The sequence below is a fragment of the Cervus elaphus genome, chromosome 16, assembly GCF_910594005.1.
Source record: "Cervus elaphus chromosome 16, mCerEla1.1, whole genome shotgun sequence".
In the NCBI taxonomy this organism is placed as follows: domain Eukaryota; kingdom Metazoa; phylum Chordata; class Mammalia; order Artiodactyla; family Cervidae; genus Cervus; species Cervus elaphus.
In genome coordinates, this window is record NC_057830.1 from 8,818,193 (window position 1) to 8,845,146 (window position 26,954).

Below are 26,954 nucleotides of genomic sequence, written 5' to 3' on the forward strand. Positions count from 1 at the left end.
TGTGGAGGAGATCTAATCGTCGAGATGGCCTTTAGCATTCATTCATCCGCTTGGCAGTTGTTTTATTGAGCACCTCCTATGTGATTGGTGTGATTGAACATCCTCTTTATTTACTTTAAACTTTTTACTTTGTATTGTGGTATAGCCAGTTAACAATGTTGTGATAGTTTCAAGTGAACAGCGAAGGAACTCAGCCATACATATACATGCATCCGTTCTCTTCCAGACTCCCTGTTTGTTTATTTTTTAAAATTGAGAGAATTTATTATCTTCATGAGAGAGTAATAGAAGGTGAATTTCCAGGAGTGAGATTTGGGATGCAAGAAGTAGAAGTGAGCAAAGAAATGGTTGACACCTTTTAACTCTTTGTATCCCATCTGTGTGTGTGTGTGTGTGCACTCAATCATGTCTGACTCTTTGAGACTCCATGGACTGTAGTCCGCCATGCTCCTCTGTCCAGGGGATTTTCCAGGCAAGAATACTGGAGTGGGTTCCATCCCCTTCTCCAGGGGATCTTCCTGACCCAGGGATCGAACCTGCATCTCCTGCATTGGCAGGAGGGCTCTTTACTGCTGAGTCACCTGGGAAGCCACATATCCCATTTACTTATTTGTTAATGTATTTGTAATTAATATTACTTCCTATTTCAAAAATAATTGAGTGAGTTAACCTAAAAAGCATATCGTGAAAGAGGCAGAGAGATCAGAAACAATATTGGAAAGTGTATTGTGTGTGTGTATGTTCACACCCATAGGCATGTGCGAAGTGGTACCTTTATAGGAGTGATAGTACATATTCAAATGGAATTCTGAACTTCCTAGTAACCAAGGCAAAAAGAGAAATTAATACATTCTTTTAGATTCTATAGAAAACTCATTGGTACCTCAGCAGAGGTAAAATTCCTCATTGGTACTCAGTTTCACGAGGAAGCAGGTCAATTTCAGGAGGAAAGCAATTATAGTTGTATTTTTCAGTGTCTCTCATTTTACGTGGGATCACCCACAGTCTCCTATCTTTCATATTTACTGATTTACATATTTACTGATACCTCTGGTCACTGATACATTTGGTCACATCTGTGACCAAACCAGAATTTCCTGTCCTCTCTGTCGTGAAAGATGTTGATAAAATAATCACTTATATGTAAGTTGAGTATGTTGAGGTAAGGCTTCTCCAGTGGCTCAGCAGTAAAGAATCTACCTGCAAAAAAAAAAAAGAATCTGCCTGCAGTGCAGGAGATGCAGGAGACACAAGTTCAATCCCTGGGTCAGGAAGATCCCCTGGAGGAGGGCATGGCAACCCACTCCAGTATTCTTGCCTGGAGAATCCCATGGTCAGAAGAGTCTGGGGGGCTACAGTCCATAGGGTCGCAAAGAGTCAGGCATGACTAAAGGGACGGCGCGTGCATGCACGTTGAGATATGGACATTCGGGGCGGGCAGCAGCACATGTAAGTCTCCTGGAGCACTTGATGCTATAAAAAGGCCAGGAGGGCAGGAGAGGAGGCTGGCCGGGCCGCAGGGTTGACCGTGTAGGCTGGAGGGCACTGGGAGGGCTTGGGGCAGGGCAGGGACAGGGTCCACCTCGTTTTAAAAGGATGTCCAGATTGCCCTGCAGAGACTAATCTTGGAGGCTGGGAGAGGAGGCTGGAAAGCTGTTGCAGTTAGTGGTCCTTGTAAGAGGTGATAATTAACACAGGTAAAACGTGGTGCAGAGGAAGGCGCTCTGAAGACAGAGTGTTAATTAGGGCTTTACTTTCTCATGACATTAAAATATGCCACAGAGACAGCGTCCACACACCAGTTTCCGCCCTCCCTGCAAGTGGGGCTGAGCGAGGAGGGTCTTTTCCGTGCCTGTGGCTGCACCTGGGACCAGCTCAGGGTTCAAGCGGCCTAGGTGTCTCATTTACTTACAGCCTGTCAAGTCCAAGCCCCCTTTTCAGGCCCTCTCCTTGTCCATATTGTGAGGCTTTGACGTGGGGTTGGCCTTGTGTTATCTGAACTTACTTTAAAAAAAAAAAAAATTATCTGGCTGTGCTGGGTCTTAATTGCAGCACGCAGAATCTTTTAGTTGTGGAATGTGGGATCTACTTGCCTGACCAGGGATCGAACCTGGGCCCCTGCACTGGGAGCCCATAGTCTTAACCACTGGACCACCAGGGAAGTCCCTATCTGAACCCTCTTGAACTACTGGTAAGAGATGCATGAGTTTGAAGAATCCAAGATTCAAGTTCAAGCCTTGCGCCTCTTCCTCTTTATGACCTTGCATAAGATGCCTGACCACCCAGACAGTCTTTCTTCATAGGTGCAGTGGGAAGAATAAAACGCATAGTCATCACTGTAATTTTGCTGCAATCAATAACATTAACCCTCATCTACTGGGCACTTGCTATGTACCATGCCCAGCGCCAGATCCCTTGTGGACGTGATCTTGTCTGTCCTTTGTCCACTCAACTCCGTGATGGTGGGCACGCATAGCCCCACTTAACAAGTGAGAGGGCTTTCCTGGTGGCTCAGCAGTGAAGGAACTTGCCTGCCAGGCCAGAGATGCGTGCAGGAGATGTGTGTTCGAACCCTGGGTCAGGAAGGTGCCCTGGAGAAGGAAATGGCAACCCAATCTAGTAGTCTTGCCTGGAAAATCCCATGGACAGAGGAGCCCGGCTACAGTACGTGGGGTCACAAAAGAGTCGGACAGGACTTAGGGACTAGACAGCAACAACATAACAGGTGAGAACGGTGCAGCCTGGAGGGCGTAAGGAACTTGTCTGAAGTCTCGTAGCTAGGACGACGTGGTCCTCTGTCTGGGAACAGTGTTCTAGTGAGTACGTCTATTACTCTGAAACTCTTGAGGGGTCTTCCCCCTAAACCACCTTTTCATTTTGATGTTTTGCAATACAATGCTTTCGTCTCTAGAAGGAACTGGAAGATAGAGCAAAGACTTGCATACACTAGGGCATTTCTGGATCCTGTGGAAGAAGGCATGTAGGAGGCTGGACCCCTGCACCAGAGTGAGCTCTGCTTCGGGAAGAGATGGCTGGAAAGCCCTCACTCAGGCCCATCCGCAGTGCCCAAAGATGGGGGGAATTCGGGCCTTTTACAGACTCCGCTGTCATAGTGCTGCCCCCCGCAGGTCGTTAGAGGAACTACACAGAGGGGGACAGCGTTGCATATGAAAAAACAGTCTCTGGGATTCCACTTTTCTTTGGTGTAGAAAATTGGATGCAAATATAAATATGTTATTGCATCATTGTTCATGCTGGCAAAAACTGAGATGCAACACAAATTTTCCAGCAATAGGGGAGCTGGAATTCAGTCGTGGTGCATCTCCACCAGGGAATGCCATGTATTCTGGGAAGAGATGATCTTTTTAAGGAAAGATCCTCAAAATATGTTTTTTTTAGCTGAAAAAAAAGATGTCAATGAAATGTTAAGCATGAGTCAACCTGTGCAAACCTCAGGCAGCAGTAGTTTTGTATGCGAGCATCCATGTGTTTGTAAAATGTACAAACCGAGGACAGACACCAGAGTGTAGCGGTGGTTGCCATGGACGGTGGGTTGAGACTTCTGCTCTGGGTTCTCCGTAGTAATAACAACACCTAGCCCTTCTGTACCTCTTACCTATCTGCCAGACACTAAACACTTCATGCATGTTAACTAATTTAATCCTCACCACTGCCCTGTGAGATAATACTACTATTATCCCATCTCGTGCCTGGGAAAACTGGGACACAGGCTGGCTAAGTAACTTGCCTGGGGTTGCCGTTGGTGAGTGGCAGAGCCAGGAACGGAATCCTTGAAGTCTTGTTTCAGAGCTGTGGCTCTAAACCACTACCCCTTCTGCTTCCCTGAATTCCACGTGTGTCTGAGACATGGATGCTCACGTGAGTGTGAACAAGCGTGGGATGGTGATCCAGGGCACCTGGGCCCCAGGCCAGCGCACTGCTCTTTCTGTGGCCTCTTTTTGACAAATTCCTTGGGCTGCCTAGCCTCTTGAAAGCCCAGTGGATATCTTGAATGAATGAGCAAATGAGTGAAATGAATGAATGGGTAGTGAGTGGAGGAGAAGGAGCAGGAAGAGGGTATAAAGAAAACAGAATAGGCAGTGTGCCTCAAGGAGCTTGTCTTGAAGTCTTAGAGACAGAATGTATGAAGGTGATACAGAAGCTATAGTATAGATGGCAACAAAAACATACAAGTGTGCCGGCTGCTCTCGGAAAAGGGAAGTCAGTCACTGTCTAGGAAGGCTTCCTGGAGGTGGTGAGAAAGGGGCTGAGTGTCAAAGGCACGGCTGATATGAGGAAGTATCGATCCAAAGAGAGGATGTTTCTGAAGAGGAGGAAAGTTGGGAGGGAGAGGCTAGAGTTGCTCAGGTATTTGCGTCCATGCAGATGAGAGTTTTAGAGGTTTTCTAGGGCTTCTGTTTAGAGAAGGAGCTGGCAGACCCAGGAAAGGAATTCACACGCCTTTAGCACCTATTCTGTGCCACGTACTATATTGTTGTTCCTCAGTCGCTCAGTACTGTCCCACTCTTGGCAACCCCATGGACTATATAGCCTGCCAGGCTCCTCTGTCCGGGGGATTTCTCAGACAGGAATACTGGAGTGGGTTGCCAATTCCTCCCCCAGGGGATCTTCCCGACCCAGGGATCGAACCCTTGTCTCCTGAATTACCAGGCAGATTCTTTACTGCTATGCTGCTCTATGTACTATCTAGGTAGTTTATATTATCTTGATCATCCTTAAAACGGTGGCATTTTGAATGCAGAAACAGGTGCACAGAGGTTAAGTTATTTGCTCTGTGTCACACAGAAAGTCAACAGCAGAGCCAGGATGGGGGCCCAGAGACTCTGAACCCCAAATCCAGCTAGGCAAGGTGGAATCAGGAAGAGCAGGCCAGCACGATCCTTCCCTCTCTTCCCCGTCACTAACCTGGGTCTTAGACCAGCCCTCCCTCCTGAGTTTCTGTTCTGAGTGATCTGTTCCCCAGAAGAGAAGACCTTGCCCTGAAATAAGCTGGATGACTCACCATTGTGTCCTCACTCAAGACTTTTCCGGAACGCTTCTTTCATACCTGCCTCTCCAGACAGTAATCTGATGGTCTTGTGACCTTGTGCTTGCTCTCTGGTGCGTGTTTTTAAACATGGGAGCATGTGTGCACCTGCTGTGTTAACACAACTCCTCCCCACCCCCCAGTCCCTTCATCCTGTGACCATCTCCAGTCTATTTCTCCTTCTTCTGCTGAGCAGAGAATTCTGTCACCTGGTCTGTGATTTTGGGGTGTTAGGGTCAGCCCTGAAGAGCTGAGTGAAGTAAATTTGCCTCCTGAGAGCATTAATCCAACTAGCCAGTTATTAAGTTTGAAGACATCCACATATAATTTACATTCCCGCAATCATAGCACGCTGCCTGCGTCATCATCTGGTGATGGGTAGTATCTCAGCCGTGCCATCTGCCCGGGCAGATCGAGATTCCTCTGTGATGTGACCTGGTGGCATGCTGGCAAATCCCCTGGTGGAGTTTCACCAGTAAACATGTGATAGCAAGCAGGGAAGCAAGGGGCTCTGATGATGGCTCTTGCTTGCAGTGGACTTTCCCCCGATCTCATGGGATTTGTTTAGCCTTAGCTCATTGAATTCTTAAGTATGAGGCACTGTGCTAATAGGCTTCTTGTACCTAATGAGTGGAGAAAAGAGATCTTCATTTTCCAGGAGGGAAGCAGATGAACAGAGAGGGTGGGTAACTTGTGTGAAGTGGCACAGCTTATAAGCACTTGATTCAGGAGACTGGCTGATTCTGCAGGTTGCTGCAGCAGGAGAGGGGTGTGGTCGACAGTCACCAGCAGGCACTGGTACACTGCTTTAAGGTAGCTTTTGGATGTGGTCTGCCACACATAGGCAGCAGCCTGTGAAGAACAGAGACACATGGTCGCAGTCCCATTGGAGGCTGTCTCCCCAGCCGTCGGGCCCCTGGGAAGGTCCCTCTGCTGCTGTGAAGGTCCTGAGTTGGGTGCCACACCTGCCCCACCTGAGATGCCCCATCTGCCCTTCTGGTGTTTTCTTAAACCCTTTTGGTCCCTCCCAACTGACATGGAACCTTCAAGCCCCGAGGTTCAAGATCTAGTTCAAGGACCAACCTGGTAGCAATTTCGTTTCTCCTAAATACAGCAATGAACCAGAGGACATTGAAGTTTAACTTGGGGCAGGACCTTAGCAACCGGGGATTCCCATCTGCTCATTGCTGCTGCTAAGTTGCTTCAGTCATGTCTGACACTTTGCGACTGCATGGACTGTAGCCTGCCCGGCTCCTCTGTCCATGGGGATTCTCTAGGCAAGAATACTGGAGTGGGTTGCCATGCCCTCCTCCAGGGGATCTTCCTGACCCAGGGATGAAACCCGCGTCTCTATGGCTCCTGCATTGGCAGTGGTTTGGTTACCACTAGCGCCACCTAGGAACCTGCTTATTGCCAGTTGGCAAAACCAAGGCCAGCAAGAGGAAGGCATAGCCCTCGACCACCCAGCAGAACACAATGGAGATATGCCTGAGTGTCTGTTTCCCAACCAGAGTCCTTTCTAGTTTGCCTTGCTGTGTAAGGCTGCTTGCTACTGCGGCATGCCAGTGAGAGAAGCCCCCAGTTCTGTGAGATGAATGGCCTGGGCACCTAACCGGGAACGAGAACCACATTATCCTCCAGATGGCCTGAGCCTCAGGGATCAAGGTGGCAGTGGTGAGTGAGTGAGGTAGGCAGGTGGAAGGGCTTTCAGGGCGAGAAAGCGCCAGCCAGCTCTCTTTAGGAATTAATCCTTCCATTCAGTCAGTTCATTTGCTCAGTTGTGTCCAACTCTTTGCCACCCCACGGACTGCAGCATGCCAGGCTTCCCTGTCCTTCACCAACTCCCGAAGTTTGCTCAGACTCATGTCCATCAAATCAGTGATGCCATCCAACCATCTCATCCTCTGTTGTTCCCTTCTCCTCCTGCCAGGGACACCTGTTAAAAATAAGCAAATGGTTGTTTTTGTTTAAAAAAAAAAGAAGAAAGGAGATAAGACAGCCAGGAAAAAACAGCAACTGAACTCCTAGACCCTCCCCTCCTCCCCACCTTCCCTGCATGACACACACAGTCTAGTCAAAGCGCCGTGGATGGAGCCCCCCTCACTGCATTCTAATGGCACGGCACCAGGACCGTGTTCCCCGAGCCTGTTTAGGTGTGGAAAGTGCTGTCTCAGGAATCCTGTTTTTCTGCAGTTTTGCCAGAAAAATAAGGCAGCATTGGATGATTATATTCAAGCTCTCCAAGACCCAGTGAAAGCCCACATTTACCCCTAAAGAGCCAATATCAGAGGTTCTGGGATGGTCTAAACTTGAGTGGCCTTGAGATTTTCTGGTCCCGCAGGCTGGGGATGGGGAGACCGAGGTGCACAGGGGAAGCCGCTTGCCCAGGGCTGGTTTCGTGTCTGGGCTGCGCCTTCTGCGTCCCTTCCCATCTCGGGTTGCCAGGGTCCCCTTCTGCAGCGTGCTGGGGACCGGCAGTGCCTGGGAGACTCGGTGACCTGCCAGGCCCTCTCCGGCGCCAGCCTTCCCTCGTCTTCTCATCAAAGGCATTAACCTCCTCTCCATTCTCAAGGTTGCTGCTTGCCTATTTATAGAACTGACCAAGAAAATGCCACTATTGCCAGCGATACAGAATACAAATCATGCACTGTGCGTTGATTTTCATTCTCTCAGACACCTTCTTCTTCTTTTTCCCCCAGCTCCCTGGATAATGCTTTTCTACACCTGGTTTGCCTTCTCAATGTGGAGCCACTACTAGGAGAGGGGAGTGGGCTCCGCCACATGCTGACGCCCCACTGTGTGCAGAAGCCCACCCCCTACGTGCTCCATGTTCCCCACAGGATTCTGAGGGGTGGGCATTGTCCGCGCCCCCCCACCGCCTCGCCCCCAGTATGTGCTGCTTTGAAAGCAGAGCAGCCAAACTCAGTGACCCCGGACTCACAGGTGACAGAGGTGACTTAAATCCAGTTCTGCCCAAATCCACAGGGTCCCGTTCTTTCCACTTGCCTTCCCCTGTTCCAAATTCCAGCGCAGTCTTCCAGATCTGACGAGGAAGGTGGCTGCAGGGTGATGCCTGTGCATGTTATGGTTCCTTTGGAGGCCAAAAATCTGCTTTCTCACCCAGTCATGGCAAGCAGGCTTTTATGAGGACCTACTCTGGGCCTGGCCTTCCTCAGTGGCTCAGCGGGTAGAGAATCTGGCTGCAACACGGGAGTTGCAGGAGATGTGAGTTCGATCCCTGTGGTCAGGAAGATCCCTTGGAGGAAGGCATGGCAACCCACTCCAGTATTCTTGCCTGGAGAGTCCCATGGACAGGGGAGCCTGGGGGGCTACAGTTCACAGGGTCACAAAGAATCAGACACGACCGAAGCGGCTTCATGGGCAGGCACGCACTCTGGGCCCAGCGAAGCCTTGTCTCCCTCCAGGCCGCAGGTGCCCTGAAGATACGCTCACATTGCTCTCTCCAGTCCGCACACAGTAGGCTCTCGGTCAGCCCTTGTGGAATGAGTGAGGGCTCAGACTCACCATCTGTCCCGGGGAGGAAGCAGAGAAGAGGCAAGCCCATCGAAGCAGCATCAGAGCTGCAGCAGCGCCTTCATGGAGGAGGGAGCCAGGGGTGGGGCAGAGGGGTCAGGAAGACCCTTCAGAGGCCACAGTGGGCTTCCGCGATGCTGTGTGCTAAATTGCAGCAGAAGCACGCTTGGTCTCCGGCTTCCTCCATCCTGCATCTTAAACTTCACAGAGGTTTTATTTTCCCAATTGTGCTGTCAAGGGAGTCCCGGGGAATGGGAAAAGAACACTGTAAATCTTTCTTTGCTCATCTTCTCAGAAATCTTTTTTACAAGCAGAATTTTGGAGAGCTGCCATCTGCTTGTTATCCCTTTGCCCGGGGACTGGCATTTAACTGTGGGGTCGAGGGGCCCTCCCAGCCCGACCTTCCTCCTCTGGAGGACGTTCAGGTGTCAGGGTGTCCAGGCCTGTGGTCCAGTGTCCTTGTCCAGAAACTCTACCCAACAGGGCTTTCCACTGTCTCTGAAAGCCCCGCCCTTGACCCCTTTCGTCCGTGGAGAGGACCGGGGGTCAGCAGAACACAGTGCTCTGCAGGTTCAGAGAGTTAAGTGGCCCCTCCGTTTTATGCATATTGCTATTTTCTGATATTGAAAGCACTATACCTTCCTTCTGGAACATTTGGAAAATATAGAAAAACAGGAAGAACAAAATAATAACCACCCATAATCCTGCCACCCAGAGAGAAGGACTGCTGGCATCTTGGCACATTACTCCTCGGTTTCAATTTTTTCCCCCTGTGTATTTTTTCTCTTAACATAACTGAGATCACGCTGTGAGACAGGATTTATATCCTCTGACCCCACTTAACATTAAAATCTATCACATTAAAATGCTTTGTAATGGTTGTAAAATCTATCACATTAAAATGCTTTGTAATGATTGTAAAATCTATCACATTAAAATGCTTTGTAATGATTGTAAATGTGATTTTAACGGCAGCATGGACTTACCCATGTGTAGGTACTATCATTGATACGAAATCCCGGGTTCTGGGGTGTGTTTGCTTGTTAATCCCAGTGCTGAATGACCGTCTCCCAGAATAAAGGGCTTCGTGTCAGTACAGGTGCATCATGGGAAAGCAGTATGGCTGCTCCCAGGGGGCAGAGTTTGGGTTTACTTCTCCCCTAGTCCTTCCGTCCCCGGACTAGAAAGTGTCAAGTCAAGGTGGTATCTACACTCAGCATTAGTTGCTTTGTGAAAGGAACCCCTTACTAGCTGTGTGGGCAGGTCATTTCCCCTCATTTTCTTCAACTAAGTCGTGGAATCCCTCCTCAGCAAGATTGGATTCCATAAGGATTTCAGGAGATAAAGCACATCAGGTACGCAGCAGAGTGTCTCATACATACAGGCCTTTTTATCATTGTTAAGCTACCATTATTGCTGTTGCTCAATCACTAAGTCATGCGCGACTCTTTGAAACCCCATGGACTGCAGCACGCCAGGCTTCCCCGTCATTCACTATCTCCCAGAGCTTGCTCAAACTCATGTCCACTGAGTTGGAGATGCCATCCAACCATCTCATTCTCTATCTACCCCTTCTCCTGCCCTCAATCTTTCCCAGCATCAGGGTCTTTTCTAGTGAGTCAGCTCTTCACATCAGGTGGCCAAAGTATTGGAGCTTCAGCTTCAGCATCAGTCCTTCCAATGAATCTTCAAAGTTGATTTCCTTTAGGATTGATTGCTTGGATCTCCTTGCTGGCCAAGAGACTCTCAAGAGTCTTCTCCAGTAGCACAGTTTGAAAGCATCAATTCGTCGGCACTCAGCCTTCTTTATGGTCCAACTCTCTCATCCATACATGACTACTGGAAAAACCATAACTCTGACTATATGCACCTTTGTCAGCAAAGTGATGTCTCTGCTTTTGAAGATTCTGTCTAGGTTTGTCATAGCTTTTCTTCCAAAGAGCAAGTGTCTTTTAATTTCATGGCAGCAGTTACCATCCACAGTGATTTTGAAGCCCAAGAAAATAAAATATGCCACTGTTTCCATTTTTTCCCCTTCTATTTGCCATAAAGTGATGGCCATTATTATTAGTATTTTTATCTCTTAACTTTCTATGGGGGTCGTCGAGATCTTCCCCAGTTTCCGTAAGGGCTCGTGGGCTCAGCATATGGTTGTGCTCGTGGCTAAGCTTTGTTGCAGCAAAAGGGTACCCCGCACAGTGAGCGTGGAGAACAGCACACAGGGCTGAGACCGCAGGGATCCAGGCACACGCTCCTGAGTCCTCTCCCCGTGCGGTCACACAGGGTGGGCTTGATTCTGCCAGGACTGAGTTGTGACCACGTGTGAAATGTCTTCCAGGGACGCACTTTAGAGACTCACACCAGGGGGCTGGTCATGTAGGCCTCTCTGCCTGTGCCCACATTCCAGACCTCTACGTCGTTTGTACAAATAATCCCGGCACAGTGAGCCTCCCATATCAAGTCAGGAATGGTGGGAACATGCAGATTCCACGTTCCCAGAGGTCAGCCCAGCCGGTCTTCATAAGGATGCAGTTGTAGGCCTGCTCCATTAACTCTTCAGCAGAGATATGCTGAGAGGTCCTATTTCCTGTGTTTGGACCACTTCAAGGTGAGGGGTGGGGTGGGGTGGGACAGATGCCCTCATTTCCATGGGACAAAACTGAGGGCTGGTGAAGGGAAGAGACATGGGGGATGGCTGCCTCCTCTGTGTGCAGGGCCCCAAGAGGAAGCAAGCTCTGGATAATCTCTCACCATCCCCTTTCCTGCTTACATCTCTCTCTCTCTCTCTCTAGGCTCTCAAGGGCTCCAAGAAGCTGGTGCTATCCGTGTACTCAGCGGGGCGCATCCCCGGCGGCTACGTCACCAACCACATCTACACCTGGGTGGACCCCCAGGGCCGCAGCATCTCGCCGCCCTCAGGCCTGCCCCAGCCCCACGGCAGCGCCCTGCGGCAGCATGAGGGTGACCGGAGGAGCACCCTACACCTCCTGCAAGGCGGGGATGAGAAAAAGGTGAGCCTCCTGGCCTTGGCCTCGCAGGGCCTCCTGGAGATGGAGGGCTGGTGGGAGGCGGGATGGGGGAGCTGGCCACTGAGATGCCATTCTCCTTGCCAAACCCAGAACAGGGTTAGAGCCTGGAAGAAAGGCCTTGGTTCTGTAGGGGCTCCTGGTCTTCATCTCCGTCAATTCCCTCGTTGTTATTGTTCAGTTGCTCAGTCGTGTCCAGCTCTTTGTGACTCCATGGACTGCATCACGCCAGGTTTCCCCTGTCCTTCAATATCTCCCGGAGTTTGCTCAAATTCATGTCCATTGAGTCAGCGATGCCATCCACCATCTCATCCTCTGTTGCGCCCTTCTCCTCCTGCCTTCAATCTTCCCCAGCATCAGGGGCTTTTCTAATGAGTCAGCTGTTTGCATCAGGTGGCCAAAGTATTGGAGTTTCAGCTTCAGCATCAGTCCTTCCAATGTATATTCCGGGTTGATTTCCTTTAGGGTTGACTGGTTTGATCTCCCTGCAGTCCAAGGGACGCTCAAGAGTCCTGCAACACAGTTCGAAAGCATCAGTTCTCCATGGCAGAGTAGAGGGGACCCTCTAGGCTTGGGGGGGCAGCTCCGTTCTCCCTCTGCCGTCCTCTGTGGTGTTGCTCCCCGTGGTTGAAGCCTAGTCTACATGTAGCCCCGAGAGTGGACAGAGGAAGAGAGGACGCTCAGATGATTTACACTCGCAATGATTTAACTCCTCAGTGGCCCAGATCCAGGCGCATGGCCACATGCAGCTGCCAGGACTGCAAACCTCACGGGGCACCTTTTGCAGTGTGGGTTTCGGGTTGTAAGGAACGGAAACTGGTCCTGGTCAGCTTCCACAAAGTCAGAATTGACTGGCAGTGTGTGGGCAGGCCCAGAACTGAAGCTGAGGCACTCAGGACACAGCCCCCAGGAAGAAAGGGGTCCCCACAGTTTCCGTTCTCTGCATCCTTTCCCTCGAGATTCGTGTATGGGGAGGGAGCACCTGGTTGGCTGGCAGGGACCTTTGATTGACAGAAACACCAGTGCTGTGGCTGGTGGGGGCGGGGTTGTAGCCCAAAGCACCGTGGGATGCTGTAACCTGAAGAAGAGGGTGGGGGCCTCAAGAGATGCCCCCTACAGAACCTTCCTTCCCCAAGACCGTGACTGTTTCTTTAATAAAATGGAGAAAGGACTGAGAGATGATCCCCCTGATATTTTAAGGCTCACTCTGGGTGCTGTTTGCATTGCGCCCTTTCATTGCTCCTGGGACCAAAAAAGTCCTTCCTGTAAGCAGCTCTCTGAGGTTTTAAGACCCTGACACAGCTTGGGGCTCTGAGCCAAGCGCCTTCCCTCCGGAGACTCTTAGCTCTCCTTTCCTGTCGATAAGACCATAACATTTATTTAATGTGTTTTGTGTTCTTTGCTCAAATATCAGTATGCTGGAGCCGGCAGAGAGGCAGCGGGGTAGCCAGCTAGTGTGAACCACCAGCGCCTGCGTGGGCCTCTTCAAGGGGGCCAGGGCTGGTTGGCTGCAGAAAGGGGCTCATGCCCACCTCCCCTCCAGGCGCTGTTGTTCTCTGGCCATCTCGAGAAAGCGGCACAGCCTGTGGCATTGAGTCATTTTCAAGGCCAGCCTTCCAGGGCTGGGCAGAGAACTTGTATTTTTTTCTCAAGCCTTCCCTCTGGAGGGCATGAACATAGAGTAGTAATTATGATCAGGAGCTCGCCGTGTGCTAGTTTGTGCTCACAGCATCTTCCGGAATCCTTGTGGTTGCTCTATGGGGTAGGTGTCGTTATCAACATTTTGGAGGTGCAAAATCCAAGACTCAGGTGCCGCGGCAACCAGGATCCACTGAGTGAGTCAGCCCATGCTTAGCGAGCACCTCTGGTATACCTGGTGCTGTTATGGGAGGTGGGAATGCAGAAATGGACAGGAGACATGAAGCCCCCTCTGGGGAAGCTACTGGTGAGTTTGGAGGTCATAGGAGGAATGAGACGATAGTCCAGAAATGGGCATATTTGAACAAGATAAATAAGACAGTGAGGTTTGATGGAAGGAAATAAAATCAGGAAGCGTGATGGAGAGTGATGGGGAGGGAGCCCCTGCTTCAGATGAGGTGGGCTGGGAGGGTCTCTCGGAGGAGGTGACCTCTGAGCTGAGACCGAGAGGAAGATGGAGCTGCCGTGTATCAGAGTGCTGAAAATGCCAGGCGGCTAGGACAGCATGTGCAAAGGCCCTGAGGTGGGAATAAATGTGGCACCTTCAAGGCTTAGAGCAAAGGACCGTGGCACTGGAGCTAAGTGGGTGGGAAGGTTGGGAGGATGTAAGGTGCCCCGTGGGAGTCTTGGAGTAACTTATATAGGGATGTAGAAGGCAGAAGGGCTTCCCAGGTGGCACTAATGGCCAGTGCAGGAGATGCAAGCTTCGTGGGTTTGATCCCTGGGTCAGGAGGATCCCCGGGTCAGGAAGATCCCCTGGAGGAGGAAATGGCAACCTACTCCAGTATTCTTGGGAGAAGAGGAGCCTGGCAGACTATAGTCCACAGGGTTGCAAAGAGTCGAACATGACTGCAGTGACTGAGCATGCACAAACACATGTATGCAGAAGGCAGAAGCTGAGACAGTCAGGCTCCAGGGGGGACACGTATAACTCAGGAGGCAGGAAATGCCCTGACCCACACCAGGAAAGCCTCTCCATTGCCCCATTCCTCCTCCCGCTGATACAGTATGGAGCCCCTGATTTCCCACTGAGGACGGACCTGGGGAAATGTCTCCCGAGCCCTCACTTTTGGCTCCCTGGCCCGATTCTCTTCTCTCCAGTGGCCTGGTCTCATCCACTATTCCAAATAGCCACCACAGACTCTGGACTTCCCATGCCAAACTTCAAAAACCCTAATCTCAACCCTAGTGGGGACACACCTTCTAGGCAAATAGTTCTCAGGGCAATAGTGATGTAAAAACCACCAGTAGTGATATTATCCTTGAAAGCCCCTCAACTGTCCACTGAAGCTAGTTCTGATTTTGCAGCCCTTGCTAGTAAGGATCTTCTCTACACTGAAGTGTGAGAACCACCCCAGAGGCTGCAGGAAGGAACAGAAGGGAAGAACACACGTAACTCCTCCGAGAATCAGGCCTGTCTATTCTCAAGTCACGGTCACATGCTCAGAAATGAAGAGGGTGCAGAGTTGTTCATCATTCCAGCTTCCCATTCTGTGCTGACCCCCAGTCTCTATAGTGCAGATGTAGTCTCTGTATTAAAAAAAGTAGGACAGACCTGTTGTGGGGGTTAGATGGGATCATGTCAGCATGATAGGAAGAATAAGATACTAGATCCAGACTGCCTGACTTCAGATCCTGACCCCACCACTTACCAGCTGTGTGACCTTGGATAAGTTACACAACCTCTCTGGGCCTTAACTTCCTCTTCTATAAAATGGAGGCAATGGTAGGGCCTCCTCTCCCCACCACTGGTTCTGAGCTTTGGTGTACTCACAGTGCCTGGCACAGTGTACATGCTTGGTACATACTTATTGCATGAATGACTATTTTAAAACGCAGGATTCAAAGGTCCCCTACCGCCCACCCCCCACCAGGGTCACTGGCCCATGAGCAAGTGGGCAAGTCTCCGTGGTTTCCCAGAGCCACGGCCCCAGTCTGGGCGGAGCAGGCAGATCCTCTGCAGCAGCGGCTGTTGCCTCCCCCGAGCTCATGCCTTCAGCAACTGCATGGACAAGGTGGGCCCTGCCCCTTTGGCTCATGCTGGGAATCAGCTGGGTATGGAAGGTGAGGAGGACTGGGTCTGAAGTCCGTACAAGGAAAACCTACAGTTCTCCTCTACCGTCACACTCACTGTGCTCTGGCACCAGATGTGTGCAGGTTTTTTCCACCAAGTGATTCTCTGGAACACCAGCTGGGTGTCTTTTAATTTAACTCAATTCTGACACGCTCCTCCTGGAGACAGTGTCCAGCCGCACAGGTTAAAGACTCAGTCCGATGGCACAGCCCCCCAGTGCCCCACTCCAGATGCCAGCTGCAAGTTTATTTTGTCACCTGTGCTTCTGACCAATTGGCATAACTCAGAGGTTTCCATGACCCTATCGCAGCTTTGATTAATTTGCTAAAATGATTCATGGAACTCCTGTGGATAGTTTACTCACTGTTTACCAGTTTATCATAAAGGACATGATAAAGGATAAAGATGAACATCCAGACGGAAGGGATGCATAGGACAGGGTATGTGGGAGGGGTTCAGAGCTTCCACGCCCCCTCCGGATGTACCACAGTCCCCATACTTCCACCTGTCACTTAGCTGGAAGCTCTCTGCTGCTGCTGCTGCTAAGTTGCTTCAGATGTGTCCGACTCTGTGCAACCCCATAGACGGCAGCCCACCAGGCTCCCCAGTTCCTGGGATTCTCCAGGCAAGAACACTGGAGTGGGTTGCCATTTCCTTCTCCAATTCATGAAAGTGAAAAGTGAAAGTGAAGTCGCTCAGTCGTGTCTGACTCTTAGCGATCCCATGGACTGCAGCCTACCAGGCTCCTCTGTCCATGGGATTTTCCAGGCAAGAGTACTGGAGTGGGGTGCCATTGCCTTCTCCAAGAGCCGGAAGCTCTCTGAACCCCATACAATTGAGATTTTTATGGAGCCTTCATCATATAGGCATGACCAGTTATTAACTCCCATTTCCAGCCCCTTCTTCCATCTCTGGAGAGTGGGGAAGGTGGAGGTTCCAGCAGGTAACTGAAGCAGATGGGGGTGGTGTTGAAAGTTCCAAGCTTCTGATCATCGCTGGGTCTTTCTGGTGAGCAGACGCCTTCCAGGTGCCCAGTCAGAGCCGCCTTACTAGAACAAAAGATGCTCCTAGTGGTCTTATCACTTAGGATTCTACAAAGTTTCCGGAGCTTATTGCCAGGAAGGAGGACAAAGACAAAAAATATATATTTCTTAGTATAAATCACAGTATCACCCCTGGTTTCAGAACTCCCTGACTGTGTGACCTTGGGTGAGTCACTTAAGCTTCCCTAGCCGTGATTTGGGGGTGATCACAGGAGCCACATGGGGCTGGAACACAGTAATTCACGGCAGCAACAACCATCAGTTATCCATCACTACCCACGTGCTAGGCACCTTTCATATCTTTTTTTGCCCCCAAATATTTATGGATGCCATCTCCTGGGGCTGTTCACATTGCTTCCTTGGGGCTCTAAGGGAGGACTGGAAGAAGGTTGGCAGTAGACTGTGTGGTTCTCATTTCACTGATGGAGAAACTGAAGATCAGAAAAGCAATGGGCCTTGCCCCAGAGTTGCCCAGGAGTAAAGGGCAGAACCAGGATGTGAACTCAGTCCTCTGGGAGGCAGTGCAGTGAGCTGATAAAACGGCTGGGCTCTGACAGCTGCCAGCTCTTTCATCTTGGCCAGGCCGTTTCACCTCTCCAGCCTCAGTTTCCTTATCTGGGAACTGGGGATAGTAAGAGAAACCACAGAAGGGGAAAGAGAACTAAAGGAGGTAAGGCATGTGAAGTGTTGAGTAGGGATTGAGGAAAGACGCAGCACGTTTAGCAACCAATTGGTTTAATGGGTTATTGTTTTTATCTTATTATTTGCCGGCACGGTCTTCTGTTCACTGCGCCAGGCTGCCTCTCACAGCTTAGTGCCCTTTGCCATAGATGAGCTCTTGTTTCCTGCCAAGTGCTGGTGAGGTCGCCAGCAGGTGATCGAAGCTGATACCCTGCTGTGGATAGGTCTGTTATTATAGTCCTGTGATGGAGACTCCGTTTTATTCCCATGTAAAGGATTTGTGGGGAAGTGACCGGCAAGCCGTGGGGTTAGTTTTCAGCTTTAGTATTCAAAGGGGGAGCACAGCCACCTATGTGCTCCTGGGATCCTTTCTGCTCTCTCCCCCCACAATCCTCGTGGTCAGTTTGGACTTGAGTCTGTCTTCTCCAGCTCCTCCCCCGCCCCCGACCAGTAGGGGACCGGCTATATGACCCTGGGCAAGTTACTTCCCCTCTGATCTCCAGAGGGGTAGATTGAAGAATGAAGTGAGATAATAGATGTAAGGGATGCCTGATGGGCTGGTGCAGAGCCCTTGATAACGGTCAGATGAATGGCTTTTTGGAAAGAGATAGCAAGTTGAATGGCTTCCCTCACTGACTCCGTGACATTTGCCCTCCGAGCTGCCTGCCGCGACCTCCGCCCCTCCCTCTCCTTCAGGCAGTCACACGGTGCTCTCTTTGGCTCCCTTACATGCCGCTGGGTCTTAACTTGTGTCGGGGTGTTTTCTGTCATTTTGGGGGATAGGTTTTCAGCTGTTCTGCTTCCCTGGTGGCTCAGACAGTAAAGAATCTGCCTGCAGTGCGGGAGACCTGGGTTCGATCCCTGGGTCAGCAAGATCCCCTGGAGAAGGGAATAGCAACCCACTCCAGGATTCCTGCCTGGAGCATCCCATGGACAGCAGAGCCTGGCAGGCTACAGTCCATGGGGTTGCAAAGAGTCAGACATGACTGAGCAACTGGCACTTTCAACTGTTTGGCCACTTCTTTTTGTTAAGTTCCCCTCCAGTCCCAAGCACACCTAACCTGCGTGTCCCTGCAGGCTCCTTCATGGATACTGACGCTTCTTCACCAGCCTCTTGCCACACCCACCTCGGCCTCCCCCACCACCCCCAGCGCTCCCTGCTTTGGCCACCATGCGTTCCTTCCCCGGCTCTCCGTGAAGGATGTCACTTCTCCAGGAAGCTCCCCTCCATCCACCCCACCCCCATCTGCAGGCAGGGCCATTGCTCCTTCTCTGCACCCACATAGCCCCCAGGTCACCCCGTCCGGCTCTGACCGCACAGCTCTGTGATCTCTCTGCCCCTCAGGACTTGGCACCCTTGGGGGCAGACCCGTGTCTGGGTCATCTCCACGTCCCTGGCCTGGCGCTGGGTCTGCCCTGGGTGGGCTGTCCCCGTGTTTGTGAAATGAAGGGCTGCTGAAGTGACACCATGGATGGCAGAGCAGGATACCCCCAGGGAGGCAGGAGACCAGGCCCCTGGGAGGCGGGGGCCCCCAGGGGTGGCAGGGGTGGGCTCCGACCCTGGGCTCAGCCTGGATCCTCGGATCAGAGGACAGGGGGTGGGGGAGCTGGGTGGAGGCCTTGGGCCTGTCACGCAGTCCTTGACTGAAGGGTGTGAGTCAAGGGCGGCCAGTGGGGGCCGAGAGAGTCCGTGGGCCCCATGGTGTGAGGAAACCTGGGGTGCCAATACCAGGGGGTCCCGAGAGGTCATTTGCTCAGGGTCGTCCCTTTACTGCACGTGTACCTGTGACCCAGGAAGGGGAGGGACTTCCCCGCGTCACTCAGTGAGTCGGGGCAGAGCTGGGCAGAAACCGGAATGTTCCAGGGCACCTTCCAAGCCCTTCAGATACGGGAGGGGGCTCTGCAGGCTGCTGCCCCCCGAAGTGCCCGCTGCCCTCCAGGCCCCCGACGCGGTCTCCTCTCCCTCCTGCAGGTGAACCTGCTGCTGGGGGACGGCCGGTCCCTGGGCCTCACCATCCGCGGGGGAGCGGAGTACGGCCTGGGCATTTACGTCACCGGCGTGGACCCAGGCTCCGAAGCAGAAAGCAGCGGGCTCAAGGTGAGAGACCCCTGACTCCAGGGAGAGGGATGGGGCGCCGGGCTGCAGGTCAGGGAGAGCGGGAGGGAAGGTTCCTGCGTGTGGAACTCTGGGCAGCTGATTGCAATGGGACGTCCAGCAGAGCGGTCAGCACCCCGCCTGAAGGACCTGTCCCTGGCTCCATGACTCTCCTTCACAGCTCACAGCTCAGGACGCCTCACCCCCTCCTACCCCCATGCCCCGAGTTCTCCTAGCGATCCTCCCACAGGCAGCCTCCCACACGCTGCGGGCAGCCGGCCAGCCTGAGCTCTTCCAGGCCGCTGTTTTGCAAACATCGCTGATGGCTGGCGATGGCCCTGACTTCGGAGCTTATTGTGGCACCTGGAGAGGGAAGGGGAGAGGCGGCTGTGGGCTGGGACGGGGCTGCATCGGGCAGCTTCAGGCCTGGCATTTGATCCAGGGCAACCAGCAATTAGCTCTCATTTTGAAGAGGGCCAGCTGAGTGCCTGGCATTCGTCCTTGATGTCACACATGTCATCTCCCTGAACCTTATCCTGCCCTGTGGGGTGGATGTTCTTACCCACCTTGTCCAGTTGGGGAAACTGAGGCTGTAGAAGTTAAACAGACTTGTCCAAGGTCATGCAGCCGATGGCGTGCAGAGCAGGGTTTGAGCCCAGCAGCCTTAGCTCCAAAGTCCATGGACTTAACCGCTACACTGTATCCTGTGCTGAGGAGGGCCAGGAACTGCCCCAGGGCTTTGGAGGGGGTCAGTGGGTAAGGCAGAGACTGTGTTACACTGGACCCCAGACACAGACCCCTTAGATAAATAGCGGCATGCTGTGGCTAAATCCTGTGGCCAGAGGTGCTGTGGCACCTCTGCAGTGACCCTGGGTGCAGGTGGCATTTGAGCCAAGTCCAGTGGACGAGAAGCTGTGAGTGAAGGGGCTTTCTGATTGAAGGAGCCACGTGGTTTGACCATGTGTGACCGGATGGATGACCAGCCACGTGTGAGGCTGGGGAAGAAGGCAGGAGATGAGACTGTGTCTTCGTCACAAAGGGCCTGAGTGCTCTACTGACCCGGAGGAGCTGGTTCTCCATGTGGATGAGAAGAAGGGTCAGGGCAGATCAGAGTGGTGGTCAGAAGACTGCCCCTGCCCCCTCCGCCTGACGTGGCTCAGGGGATTCTCTTAGGAAACACATGATGAGACAAGCTCTGGGTCTGGAGTCCGGATCCCAGCTTTGCTGCTTTTGTTGTCGTAGCCTTGTGACCTTGGAGAATGCCTCCACCTCACTTTTTCCCTTCCCTTTCCTAGATAATGATAATGTACAGCATCTCTTTCTCAGAAAAAAATGAGGCATTCACTCAATGACATTAATGATAAAGGTTAAAATTATTGTGTGTCTGTGTTATGGACTGAATGTGTTCCTCCCAAATTCATCCCTTGAAACTCTAACTCCCAAAGTGCTGACACTAGGAGGTGAAGTCTTTGGAAGGTGATTAGGTTATAAAGGTGTAGCCCCATGAATGGATTTAGAGCAGCATTGACAGATATATGCTACCATACCTAAAAAGCAGAGACATTACTTTGCCAACAAAGGTCTGTCTAGTCAAAGCTATGGTTTTTCCAGTAGTCATGTATGGATGTGAGAGTTGGACTATAAAGAAAGCTGAGCACCGAAGAATTGATGCTTTTGAACTATGTGTTGGAGAAGATTAAATTGAACTGATGTGTAAAATAGGTGGCTAGTGGGAAGCTGCTGTATAGTGTAGGAAACTCAGCTTGGTGCTTTGTGATGACCTAGAGGGGTGGGAAGCAGGTGGGTGGGAAGGAGGTTCAAGAGGGAAGGATACATGTATGCATATAGTGGATTCATGTTGTTGTACAACAGAAACTAACACAACATCATAAAGAAATTATTTGTTGTTGTTCAGTCGCTCAGTCGTGTCTGACTCTTTGTGACCCCATGGACTGCAGCACGCCAGGCTTCCCTGTCCATCATCAACTGGAGCTTGCTCAAACTCATGTCCACTGACTCAGTGATGCCATCCAACCATCTCATCCTCTGTCTTCCCCTTCTCCTCCTGCCCTCAGTCTTTCCCAGCATCAGTGTCTTTTTCAAGGAGTTGGCTCTTCACATCAGGTGGCCAAAGTATTGGAGCTTCAGCTTCAGCATAAGTCCTTCCAATGAATATTCAGGACTGATTTCCTTTAGGATGGACTGGTTTGATCTCCTTGCAATTCAAAGAACTCTCAAGAGTCTTCTGTAGCACCACAGTTCAAAAGCATCGATTCTTCAACACTCGGCCTTCTTTATGGTCCAACTCTCTCATGACTACCATAGCTTTGACTAGACAAACCTTTGTCAGCAAAGTGATGTCTCTGCTTTTGAATATGCCTTCTAGGTTTGTCATAGCTTTTGTTCCAAGGAGCAAGCATCTTTTAGTTTCGTGGTTGCAGTCACCATCTCTTGGCCTTGGCTTCCCAGCTTGGGCCATGGGCAGTTGAACAGTTGGGCAGGCCGATCTCTGGGACTTTCTCTGGCCGGAGAGCACCAGCGGCTCTCCAGGCACAGGACCGTGATCTATTCTCCTTCACCTGTAGGCTCCTGTGCCCACAGAGAGATGCCAAAGTAGGGGACCTGCTGGCAGATTCTTTGGCAGGAAGGAAAGAAGTAGGCATTAATGCAGGAAGTGGGTACCCCTGGCTGCCCCTCCTTCGCTTCCTTCCATGTGATCAGCACACATACACTGGGGACTCCTGCATGCCAGACACCGTACTTGCCCTGTGGTTTCTGAGCTGAGCAAGACAGACACAGTCCCTGCCCTCCGAGAGCTTATTTTCTAGTGGGAAGACAAGGGGGAGGGGGAATAAGTTTCACGACTGTGTATTTAATTGCAGTAAATACCAAGATGTGATAAATACCAAGATGGTGAAGCACATGGCACTCTTGAGTGTCTGGGGGGTAGATATCCAGGAAGACTTCCTAGAGAAAGAAACATTTCAGTGGAAATTTGAAAGGAGAAAATGAATTATGTGAAGGAGGGAAGGAGAATTTTGGGCAGCAAGGACAGCAAACGCTGAGTCCCTGAAGTGGAAAGAAGTGTTCTAGGATGCAAAGGAAGACTGGTGGATGAATGCAGAAAGACAGGTGGGGAGAAGATGCTAGACCATGCTGAGGAGGCAAGTAGCCAGATCACACAGGTCATATAATGCACCCAAGACTGTGCAGCCGTAAAAAGATGATGCTCAAGATCCTCAGTTATTACTGTGGAAGGATGTCCGTGGTGTGTTATTAGATGGAAAACAGGCTGCCAAACCATGTGTCTAGCAGGATCTCATGCATATTGTATATGTGTGCAAAAATATATCCAGAGAACCATCTACAGCAACACGTACCGAGATGTCAATACCAAATGTCTTATCCTGAGGTGATAAGATTATGGATGATTTTCATTTTATTCTTTACATCCTTACACAGTGTCTGAATGGAGCAAATGCTACTTTTATAATCATGGAAACAGCAACAGTAAAGTGATTTCCATTTTGAAACAAGGCAGAAGAAAAACATTCCGTAGTTTTTCAGTTACTTTCGTCTGCTTCTCAGTTACTTTCGTCTGCTTCTCAGTTGCAGGCAATCAGAAGCTTTATTTGCTCCTGAAATGCCTCCCTTCAGTAAAGGCCCTTCCATCTTCCATCCCCACTGTAGTAAAACATTTTATCAGTATATTCCCTGCCACTATTGGACTTTCCCCTCCCAGGGCCCTCGCATATGCTAACACCTGCCTACACTCACTCAGGCATCCAGGACTGATTAATTCTGTTTATTGCCAGTGCACTTTCCATGTAATTAAGCATATTGAAATGGAATAAAGGGGCTTGGCTGTGTGGGTGGTGGAGCCAAGAACAAACTTTATTTGCAAATAGGGCTCCGTGCCACTGTGCAGAGCCTCCCTGGGGCGATAGTGCACCTTGCTCCTGGCTTCCGGCTGCTCCCTTAGCTCCTGAGGGGCCCTGCGAGTCCAGCAAACACAGCTGGGAGGAGAGCTCAGAGGAGGAGGCCCTGCCCTCGCCAGCGTTCGCCCAGGGGGCGGCGGCCTGGGGCTTAGAACTGTCCCGCCCTCCCGGCAGGGGTGACTCCTGCCTCAGCATTTGCCTTTAGGCTTCTCTTATGCCTTTACACCTGCCCCCAGCAAACCCCACCAGAGAAGGGACCATAAAACCTTGTTTGTTCCTTTAAGGACAGCCAGAGTTGACTGGCATTTAATAATAATAATAATGGTAGCTGTTGCTGTTTATTAACCAGTTATCATGAACCAGGCATGTGCTAAATGCTTTAGATACACGCTTATTTAATCCTCCCAGTAGCCCTTTGGTGGGCATTAATAGATGGCATTTAATAAGTGGGCACTTCACAGATGCGTCACTGAGGCTCAGAGAGGCGTGGTGCCTCGCTTGTGCTCACACAGGGATCCAGCCCTAGCCCTTCCGGCCCTCCAAAGGCCATGGATTTTGCTCCACCACCTCCCTAGGACCCTGGATTGGTCAAATATCAAAAGAATGCAGAAGGAGGAAACAAAGGCCATTTAGTCTTCTTATGAATCACTGAGCTTCCGAAGGCCAGGGTGCTTGTCCCTGATCCTGCCAGGCGCCATGGCCTTCACCCTTGAGGTCACCCCAGGGTGGAAGACCCATTTGGTTTCTGCCAACGGGAGCCAGGCTTCCATCCTGGCTGGGGTTTTTGGGGGGCAGGAACTCTGTTCCCATGAACGCCCCACTCTTGGGGTCACCACTGTGCAGCTTCTGGCCTTGGGGCTGGCCATGGAGTGTCTGCTGCTGATTTGGAGTCTCAGTGACTATAGGGATGAACCACTATTTGCAGGTCTGTCGTGTGTGCTGTGTGTCAACTGGGTTGGGCTGACCTCTCTGTGGATGGCTTTTACCAGGGTCTATTCTCCTAATTGGTCCTTTCTGGCCTGAGCCTGGGATGGCATCCTTCATGGAGCACTCACCCAGGAGCTGGTGATCTCCACATGTCAGCCCTGACCCTCACTGCAGCTCTGTGAGATAGGAACTTATAATCCCATCGTAATTTGGGCTTATTTATAATGATTTCCCAGGTGGCTCATGGGTGAAGAAGCCTGCCAATACAGGAGACTCAGGTTCAAGCCTGGGGTCAGGAAGATCCCCTGGAGGAGGAAATGGCAACCCACTCCAGTGTTCTTGCTTGGAAAATTCCATAGACAGAGGAGGCTGGCGGGCTATAGTCCACGGGGTCACACAGAGTCAGACAGGACTGAACGACTGAGCACACAGACGTTGATGGCTGTCTCTCCTCTGAGATCCCAGCAGCGTGGAGCAGAGACTGGGTGTTCTTCACACACTGTCCAGACAATGCCTGGCACACAGTGGCTGTCTTGAATGAAGGAGAGGGTGGCTACAGCTGAAGACCCCAGGCCAGGTCTTTTTGACTCCAAAGCTCCAGTCTTGACCACTGCTTCGTGCGCATCCTGGTCTGAACACAGCACAGAGCTGGATTTTTGTTGAGGAATGAATCCTGCTGAGAGGCGTTAGTGGTTTTTGTAACTGCCTGGGATGGCCCTGAGCAGTCAGACCCTCTCCCTTAGAGACACACGCCCTCAGGATGAAAAAGCTAAATAGCGCCATGGCCCGCAGTGAGGTCTGCTCATCAAAGGTGCCGATCGACATTCAGGACCACCTTCAGCTCTTCGCTGATGGAGGGCAGGTGGTGGCAGGAACACATCTGTATGCATAGATCTCAGCCTCCCAGCTTCCCATTTCCCACCTGGGGAGACTGAAGACCAGAGGGAGGGGAAGGACTGGCTGAGGATCGTGGAGAAGTAGGTCCAGGTGTCCGAATCCCCAGCACAGAGCCCTAGACAGAGCCTCTTCATCATCAGGCAGCTCAACTTTGCCTGCCGACTCTGTCTCCATGAGTCCCTGAAACAGTCCTGCTGGGAGACAATGAGGCTGACATCCTCTCCAAGGATGCAGTCTGTGTATTCTCAGTGGGGAAAGGGGTGTGGCTGCTACATAATACTTGTTTAGTAAAGATATTTTTAAAGCATTTTTATTTGTGATTATGACTGATTTTATAGCAGCCCTAATGAAGATGACAAAAATTACCTCTTAATATTTCTAACAGTAAGAAAAAAACCTTAGATAATAAGGGTGTGTTACAAGCAACTCTCTGCCTGTAAATTCTACAACTTAGAAGAATGAACCAATTTCTTGAAAGATACAAACCACTAACACTCAAGAAAGGAAAATAGATAACCTGAAAATTCTATATGTGTGTCAAAGAAACTGAATTTGTAGTTAAAAACTATCCAAAAAAAAGAAAAAAAAGAAAACAAGCCCAGATACTTTCGCTAATGATCTCTTAAAAATAGTTAAGGAAGAACTATTACACAATCTCTCTCTGAAAATAAAAAGTGAGGGAATACTTCCCAACTCATTTTATGAAACCAGTATTATATAACAGCAAGAACAAACACATTTCAGGAAAAGAAAATTACAGATCACTATTCTTCATGAACTTAGATGTGAAAACCCCCAACGAAATTAACAACCCCAACAATCTATTAAAAATATATATACCATGACCAAATGAGTTTTATCCAAGGAACACAAGGCTAGTTCGACATTTGAAAATTAGTGTTACTGAGAAAAACCATATAATCAGAAAAGGCATTTAACAATATTCAATATTCACCATGCCCCTGGAGGAGGGCATGGCAACCCACTCCAGTATTCTTGCCTGGAGAATCCCCATGGACAGAGGAGCCTGGCGGGCTACTGTCCATGAGATCACAAAAAGTCGGACACAACTGAGTGTCTAAGCACAGCACAATATCCATTTATGATTTTTAAAAACGCTAATTAAATTAGGAGTCAAAAGAAACTTCCTTAACCTGATGAAGAGCATCTTCACAAAGCAATAGATAATGTATTTAATGGTGAAAACTATACAGTTTCTTCTAAGGTTGAAATAAGGCAAAAGTATCTTCCCTTACCACTCCTATTAAGTATCATACTAGAAGTTGTAGTCAGTGCAAGAAGTCTATAGAAAGAAGGAAAAGGCATACATATCTGAAAAGAAGAAATAAAACTCTATTTATAGAGACTACTCATCTGCATAGAAAATTCCAAAGAATCTACAAAATAACTCCGAGAAATAATGAGTTTAGCAGGATGGAGGGACACAAAGTTAGCATACACAAGTCACCTGCATTTCTATATGCTAGCAATGAACAATTGAAATTCAGCATCAATTTAAAAAAAACACAGTTTAGGGTAGAAATAAGTAATAAAATATGTGCAGTTATTTGTATGCTGAAAACTCCGAAAAAGACCTAAATAAATGAATATATACTGTGTTCATGGATACAAAGACTCAATATTATTAAGATGCCAGGTCTCCTAAGTTTGATCTTGATTCAACACAACCCCAATTGCAATCCCAGCAGGAATTTTTATAAATATTTACACACTGACTGTAAATTTTGTGATGGAAAGGCAGAGAAACTAGAGGAGCTAAAATAATCCTGAAACCGAAGAGCACTGTTAGAGGACTTACTCCCCGATTTCAAGACTTACTGTAAATCTACAATAAACAAGATGGTGCAGTATTAGTGGAAGGACAGACATGTAGATGAGTGGAGTGGAGTAAAGCGTTCAGAAATAAACCCTTCTCTACATACTTAACTGGTGATTGGCAAAAGTGAAAAGGTGACTCAATGGAGAAAGGAAGG

At 50.2% G+C, this 26,954-nt stretch overlaps 1 protein-coding gene across 2 annotated transcripts in view; it reads left to right on the plus strand.

Annotated features, from left to right (window-relative positions):
• The window catches only part of WHRN (whirlin), an 89,030-nt gene that overhangs the window by 15,793 nt on the left and 46,283 nt on the right, over positions 1-26,954 (plus strand). For both annotated transcript variants that reach the window (XM_043870619.1, XM_043870617.1), the window contains exons 2-3: positions 11,374-11,592; positions 19,076-19,201. In XM_043870619.1, the coding sequence (XP_043726554.1) occupies positions 11,374-11,592; positions 19,076-19,201 (345 nt within the window). The remainder of the gene's footprint in view (positions 1-11,373; positions 11,593-19,075; positions 19,202-26,954) is intronic.